Source organism: Penaeus japonicus, unplaced genomic scaffold (genome assembly GCF_977035675.1).
Source record: "Penaeus japonicus unplaced genomic scaffold, GWHDUDI00000001_assembly GWHDUDI00000002, whole genome shotgun sequence".
Lineage (NCBI taxonomy): Eukaryota > Metazoa > Arthropoda > Malacostraca > Decapoda > Penaeidae > Penaeus > Penaeus japonicus.
In genome coordinates this window covers 47576217-47583716 of record NW_028234404.1, presented here as the reverse complement: position 1 = coordinate 47583716, position 7500 = coordinate 47576217, and the positions used below count along the sequence as shown (strand labels likewise).

The 7500-nt window shown below is 41.3% G+C and overlaps 1 protein-coding gene across 14 annotated transcripts in view; it reads right to left on the bottom strand.

Annotated features, from left to right (window-relative positions):
- hfp (Poly(U)-binding-splicing factor hfp) overlaps nucleotides 1-7500 on the bottom strand; it is a 33191-nt gene that overhangs the window by 917 nt on the left and 24774 nt on the right. For 6 of the 14 annotated variants that reach the window (XM_043021560.2, XM_043021563.2, XM_043021564.2 and 3 more), the window contains 6 exons: nucleotides 5196-5288; nucleotides 4511-4639; nucleotides 1860-2048; nucleotides 1097-1735; nucleotides 795-984; nucleotides 1-170 (listed from right to left, as the gene is read on the bottom strand). The exon at nucleotides 1-170 is cut by the window's left edge and continues 917 nt beyond it. In XM_043021560.2, coding sequence (XP_042877494.1) covers nucleotides 61-170; nucleotides 795-984; nucleotides 1097-1735; nucleotides 1860-2048; nucleotides 4511-4639; nucleotides 5196-5288 — 1350 coding nt within the window. In that variant the 3' untranslated portion in view covers nucleotides 1-60. The remainder of the gene's footprint in view (nucleotides 171-794; nucleotides 985-1096; nucleotides 1736-1859; nucleotides 2049-4510; nucleotides 4640-5195; nucleotides 5289-7500) is intronic. The other 8 variants (XM_043021561.2, XM_086552290.1, XM_086552293.1 and 5 more) reach the window with 2 other exon arrangements.

Genomic DNA, 7500 nt, shown 5'->3' with positions numbered 1-7500 from the left:
ACAGGAATCAACTGCCAGACTAAAATGCCTTGGAAAAGAAACGGTCTAAATCTTCAGCATTCACCCTGACAAATCATTATGATTATACATGTTCTGGTCGTACAATTCTGCTTTAACTAGCCGTCCGCCAAAGTACCGGCCATTTAAGGCTTCTTGTGCTGTAGACGTTTCTGTAAACGGGAAAAAAAAAAATTATTAACTGAAAAGCTATTATAAAAATTTTAGTTTGTTCCTATTTCTGTTGAGGACGTGGACTGCTCTATTATTTTTTTATTGACTCATATAAGGAGAGGAAATACAAAAAGGTATCATATGCAAACCAATTTTGTTTGCATATGTATTAGTAATTTCTGACATGTGGCAAACAAGCTCTGAATGGCCTACCGACTGTATTTCCCAATATTTTACAGGAAAAGTACATTACAACAAATTATGTGAAAAGCAATGTATTTGATCCAACAAATACATAGGTCATAGGTCATATATAGTATGAATGTGTAAATCCCGAAAAGAGTGCGTTTGACAAAAATTGTATATACCGTTATCTTAGGTCTCTTTACAATGTACAGAGAACATGATGTTGAACATATTTCATACACTCAACATGCAAATGAGTATAAGACATGATTATAAGACAAGATTTATGGTCTAGATTGAGTAAATAACAAATTTAACTATCTAGACTAATGCCCAATAAAGAATCACTAATTCAATAGCAAACTGCTTCCTCTTGACCTAAATACTTTGTCATATAGAATAATTAACTTTGGAGACAATGGGATTAAATTACATACCATGAGGATTTGCAAATTCCACAAAGATTTTCACAATGACTTCTGCATCTTCTTCGTCAGACTGCCTTTCTTGGTATATAATGACATGGTTGACAGTTCCAAATCTTCCACATTCCTCTGTGATTTCATCTTGCAGTTGCTCATCAACCTCTTCTGCACCGACCATGTTGCGCAGGATCAAGACATTCGACTGAAAGAATTAAAGGAAGGTGTAATGGCAAGCAATTTCAACCTTAACAAAAATAAAATACATAATCTCTTTTATAAATTACTACATCTGATTGAGGTAATAGGTCACTCACCTCAGCTTTTCTCATTAGCTTCTGCATAACAAGATGACGAGCAGACTGTCCTTTGATTGACATGGTTTCCTGCTGTTGTAATGTTTGTGGCTCATTGTCTTCCATTAACTTCTTGGCTAATTCTTCTTGATGGGTGGGTTTGCGGTCATCACCACCAACAGCTGATGCATTTGAAGCCGAGCTTGGAGTTGATCCTGCAACATTTGGTGTTGAAGTATTTGATGTTGGAGGGGGCAGTGGGGCTGGAGAGGATCCAGAGGAACCAGGAACAGGCAGAGAAGTGAGGACTGTTGGAGGTGGAATAGCAGAGCCAGAAGAGCTGGACACCCCAATGTTGGTTGGCAAGCTGGTGACCACACCAACTGGGGGGACTGCAGCAACGGGCGGCGTTCCTCCAACAACACCCACTGGTGGCACTGATCCCACTGGGGAAACACTACTCACTGACCCTATTGGAGGTACACTACCCACTACACCCACAGGGGGTATTTGGGACATGGAGTTGGGAGAGCTACTTAGGCCCTGGACAAGACCAATAGCATTTGTTGCAAGGGCATCCATAGCTTGAATCTTTGCAGTTGCTGCTGCTGCTGCAACTGCCGCTGCAGTTGGCATTTGTGTTGGTGCTGATAGAGGACCCTGAAAAATTAGAAGACATCTAGAGCTACAACTGCACAGTTTCTTGGAAAGAATATATAGAAGAATATATAGATGATATGATATACATTTTCTAAAAACGAAAAATAAATTGACAGTAACTTACATTAACACCAAAACTCACATAACATGATCCTGGAGGAGTAATTGCTTTACCAACACGCAAATACTGTCCACCCAAGTCAAATAAGTTCATGGAGGCTATGGCTTCTTGTGCAGATTGTGAGTTCTCATACTCAATAAAGCCATAGCCCTTGTGTTTTCCTGGTGTGGTTCCTGGGGTCAACATACATTGCTGAAACAATTATAGTTTCATTAGCATAGGAAACAGGTATTGTGGTGCTGTGTATACTAATAAATAAACAAAATACAGAAAGAGAGGGAGGGAGAGGGGAGAGGGGAGAGGGGAGAGAGAAGAGAGAAGAGAGAAGAGAGAAGAGAGAAGAGAGAAGAGAGAAGAGAGAAGAGAGAAGAGAGAAGAGAGAAGAGAGAAGAGAGAAGAAGAGAGAAGAAGAGAGAAGAAGAGAGAAGAGAGAAGAGAGAAGAGAGAAGAGAGAGAGAGAGAAGAGAGAAGAGAGAAGAGAGAAGAGAGAAGAGAGGAGAGAGAGAGAGAGAGAGAGAGAAAAGAGAAAAGAGAGAGAGAAAGAGAAAAAGAGAAAGAGAGAAGAGAGAAGAAGAGGGGAGAGAGGAAGAGGAGGAGAGAGGAGAGAGGAGAGAGGAGAGAGGAAGAAAGAGAGGAAGAGGGGAGAAAAGAGAGAGGAAGAGGGAAGAGGAAGAGGAATGGGGAAGGAAGGAGGAAGAGGAAGGAGGGGAAAGAAGGAGGGGGAGGAAGGAAGGAAGAGGAGGAAGAAGGAAGGAGAAGAGGAAGGAAGGAGGAGGAAGAGAGGAAGGAAGGAAGGAAGGAGGAGGAGGAGGAGGAGAGAAGAAGGAGGAGGAGGAGAAGAAGGAGGAGGAGGAGGAGGAGGAGGAGGAGGAGGAGGAGAAGAAGGAGGAGGAGGAGGAGATGAAGGAGGAGGAGGAGGAGATGAAGGAGGAGGAGGAGGAGATGAAGGAGGAGGAGGAGGAGATGAAGGAGGAGGAGGAGGAGGAGGAGGAGGAGGAGGAGGAGATGAAGGAGGAGGAGGAGGAGATGAAGGAGGAGGAGGAGGAGATGAAGGAGGAGGAGGAGGAGATGAAGGAGGAGGAGGAGGAGATGAAGGAGGAGGAGGAGGAGATGAAGGAGGAGGAGGAGGAGATGAAGGAGGAGGAGGAGGAGGAGGAGGAGGAGGAGGAGGAGGAGGAGGAGAGAGGAGGAGAGAGGAGGAAAAGGAGGAGAGGGGAGGAGAGAGGAGGAGGAGGGAGGAGGAGGAGGGAGGAAGAGGGAGGAGGAGAGAGGAGGAAAAGGAGGAGAGGGGAGGAGAGAGGAGGAGGGGGGAAGAGGAGGAAGATGAGGAGGAGGAAGAGGAGGGGGAGGAGGAGGAGAAGGAGGAGGAGGTGAAGGAGAAGGAGAAGGAGACGGAGGAGGAGAAAGCGAAGGAGAATGAGGAGGAGGAGGTAGAGGAGGAGGAGGAGGAAGAAGAGGAGGAGGAGGAGGACGAGAAAGAGAAGAAGGAGAAGGAGGAGAAGGAGAAGGAGAAGGAGAAGGAGAAGGAGAAGGAGAAGGAGAAGGGAGAGAAGGAGAGGAGAAGGAGAGGAGAAGGAGGAAAAGGAGTAGGAGAAGGAGAAGCAGAAGGAGAATGATTTGGAGAAGGAGAAGGAGAAAGAGAAGGTGAAGAAGAGGAGAAGGAGGAAAAGGAGTAGGAGAAGGAGAAGGAGAAGGAAGAAGAAGAAGGAGGAGGAGAAGAAGGAGGAGAAGGAGAAGGAGAAGGAGAAGGAGAAGGAGAAGAAGGAGAAGAAGAGAGGAGAAGGGGAGAGGAGGAGAAGGAGAAGGAGAAATGGGGAGAAGGAGAGGAGAAGGAGAGGAGAGGAGAAGGAGAAAGAGGAGAAGGAGAAGGAGAAGGAAGGAGAAGGAGGAGAGAAGGAGAAGGAGAAGAGAAGGAGATGAGGAGAGAAGGAGAAGGAGAAGGAATTGTGGGAGAAGGAGGAGAGGAGAAGAAGGAGAAGGAGAAGAAGGAGGAGAAGGACAGAAGGAGAAGGAGGAGGAGAAGAGGAGAAGGAGAAGAGAAGGAGGAGAAGGAGGAGAAGGAGGAGGAGGAAGGAGGAGAAGGAGAAGGAGGGAGAAGGAGGAGAAGGAGGAGAGAGGAGGAGAAGGAGGAGAAGAAGAAGGAGGAGAAGGAGAAGGAGGAGAAGGAGGGAAGGAGAAGGAGGAGAGGAGAGAGGAAGGAGAAGGAGAAGGAGAAGGAGAAGGAGGAGAAGGAGGAGAAGGAGGAGAAGGAGAAGGAGGAGAAGGAGAAGGAGGAGAAGGAGAAGGAGGAGAAGGAGGAGGAGGAGAAGGAGGAGAAGGAGGAGAAGGAGAAGAAGGAGAAGGAGAAGGAGAAGAAGGAGAAGGAGAAGGAGAAGAAGGAGAAGGAGAAGAAGGAGGAGAAGGAGGAGAAGGAGAAGGAGAAGAAGAAGGTGTGCATGTGTTTCAAGAAGCAATGTAGTGTTTCTGAGTTAGCATTTCAATCATCATAAGAACCAGACACTGAATAAAGTTTATCCAACCTTAAAAGCCACATTTCAAATGGCTGTATTAGCCGTTGTATTTGTAGAAGTGATAGTGGTAAAAAGGAAAAAAAATAAGTTAAAGAGATTATGAACAAATCATTTCTTAGGGCAGCGGGTCAGTACAAGACTCACCTTAATTTTTCCGAAGGCTTCAAACACACTCTTGATGTCAGTCTCAGACAGGTCTTGATGGACAGAAGCAATGTAGATTCTGTTGTAATAATTTGCCTCCTCTGTGATCTCATCTATCACTGTCTGGGCCTGGAACCGAGCAAGAGAGACAGCTGTAAACTACGTGAGGATCGAAGCCAGATTTTAAACGTATTTGCGCTGAGAAAGAGAGAGTGAGAATTCCAGTGCCTAAATTAATGGTGACCTACCTCCACCCATTTACTAAAGAACTACCTTGACTGCATAAAAGCACAAAATATGAAAGGTCCAAAGTATATTTCAGCACAATATCAAAGCAGCATTGAAAAAGAGAACAAAGACTGTGATAATTAGAAAGGTAAAGAATTTCAAATACTTAATAACTTCATTTTTTGTTTCATGTGTAATGAATAAGCAGGCCGGTCCATAAAGGTCTTCTACAATTACAAATAAACATAAGTAAATAAATAAATAAATGAAAAAAAATAAATAAAATCCTGAATTTGTACGAAGAACCACAAAAAATATCTTCGTTCTTTCAGCTTTCTAAAGTATCATATGTTGATGGTTTTACAACACAGGGCAAGTGACACATTTCATTTTGATTGTATTTCACAACAAAGCATGACAAATGACACCATTCAGAACGACAGTCTTCAAAAAATACCATAATACTTGCACCATCAGTTGTCCTTGTCATGATTAGCTGTCTCGGTTGTGCAACATCACAGGCACTATGGCCCTGTGCTGTCGACCAATTCTGTCAATGGCAAGCAAACTGTAAATGCTTATGAATTCTTCACTCATTTACATGTCATTACTCAGGACTTGCTAAAATTTGTACTGAGCCCTTCAACAAATACCCAAACTATTACTTGTGACAGGACAAATGTTAGTATTCACAAAAACACTCAAGTATGCATTGTGCATCCTTAAATCTAAACCCAATATATCATGTTAAAAATTCACTACTATCTTGTATACCTTCACAATATCTATTTAATTATATGTATATATGAAAGCTCTTATTCAAGAAAGCATTTTTTGTGAGTTCTCACTGTATATGTTAAGATTCTCTCTAACGTATATCAATCCCAAAATATTCCCACGTAACTCCTCTATGATATAAATGCCACTAACTGAAAAAGGGACTTGCCAAAACATACTGATGTTCACAAGAATTTTTTATTTTTTTTTAATTCTATATTTTTTTCATCTGTTCTGGGAACTGAATTCTTGGTATTATTCTTTCAACCATTTTTTTCATACTAGTCAGTAATGGAACCAAATAAAATTGAAAAAGATTATAGCATTCATCTTTTGAGTATATGGGTTACAGATCAGGTCACTTTTTGGGTAATTTATTGACAAATAGAATTTATAGGTGTGAACAAACAAAGCCTTGCAGTGTATTTTATTCTCTGTCACCCAATAAACTGGACAATTTCATGATCAAACAACACAGTCACTCCCATGAAGTTAATTTAGTTACTTCAAATCAGTCAAACACATCCCTGAATTGTAGATGATCTAAATAATTTTCCTGATATCATGGTTAAGTACTTGTATTTAACCCATTCGCGCTGGATGACGTGCTGACACGTTTCGTGGTTTTTGCATCAGACGCCGGTGACGAGATATCTGGGCAAGGTTTGGGGGTGAGTGAGCGGGCAGCCCAGGCTCGCGGCTTATGCGCCCAAGAATCTCGAGGCATTAGGCTTATGCATTCGAAAACCCTGGCATTACAACCATACAAAGCCGGAATCACCCCGGCGTGAATGGGTTAATTTTGGTAAAAATAAAGAATTCAAGAAAAATTAATACAAACAATAAGCTTATTAATCAATGTGTGTAACATATATCAAGAGTATCTAAACAGACTAATATCATCATTATCTAATTCTTCCCTTTCTTCAACCTTCCACCTATTTCTTTCATACCAAACTAAGACACTGCAAATTTTCACTCTCCCATTATTACTCAAAATACAATGCCAGTGGTTCTCTAAAAGGGTGCTCCAGTACTTTCGGGTGCCACAAGATTCTAAAGTGAAATAAAAGATTTAGAAAAGTTTCTTGATCACAAAGTGAAATAAAAATATTTGAATTTCCCTCTCACATGAACCCCATGTAAAGTATTTCACCCAAAAAAGTAATGTAGATACCTTTTATTTTATATTTGCCTAACTTGTCATATTTAGTTCTCAATGATAATCATGGCTCTTCTTAGGGTAATTTGCATTTTAATTTGAAGGCTCTCATTCTCCCGGTGAGTTTTATGTATGTCATTTAGACGCGTATTATACTTCTACTGTTTCGAGCAGTAATAAATGTGGAACAGGCAAATTTGTACTCAACTTTCAAGCTACTCTTATGTGGGATAAGGAGGAGGGGACGGTTGGAGAAAAGGGTGCCGTAGCAAGAATTACATGCGTTTGAGGTGCCGACATTGAAAAACATTTGCCACAGGCAATAAAATATTCTGAACAGCATTCAAGCTTCTCAAATTCACTATCAAGCAGAAGGAAAAAATTCACTTTGAAGATAGTTAAAGTCAGCCAATTGGTCACATCCGTAACATCATTTCTTTTGACAGCAATCTGGTAACTGCCAATAAAATCAATCAATATATTGATTTTCTTAAATCACAGTGAAAATTCTTTCTTTACCAATGGAACTTCAGTCACAGAAATAGAAGTCAGTCATAAAATTTAATATCTGACACCATTAATTAATCTATCACCTTTGAGTGACATGGTACTTTCCTTTCATTTGTTCTAATACTTTGCTTAAGATGTAGGATTTCTATGCACTTTTCTAATATTATCCGTATTGACATTTCTAGCTCTTCACAGTTATTAGTAGATACTACTATCCTTATACTTTCCAATGAATGAAAAGCACTGAAATACAAAATTCCTGTCATTCCAGTCTCATTGCCACACTATAAATGCCTACAAATCACAGATTATC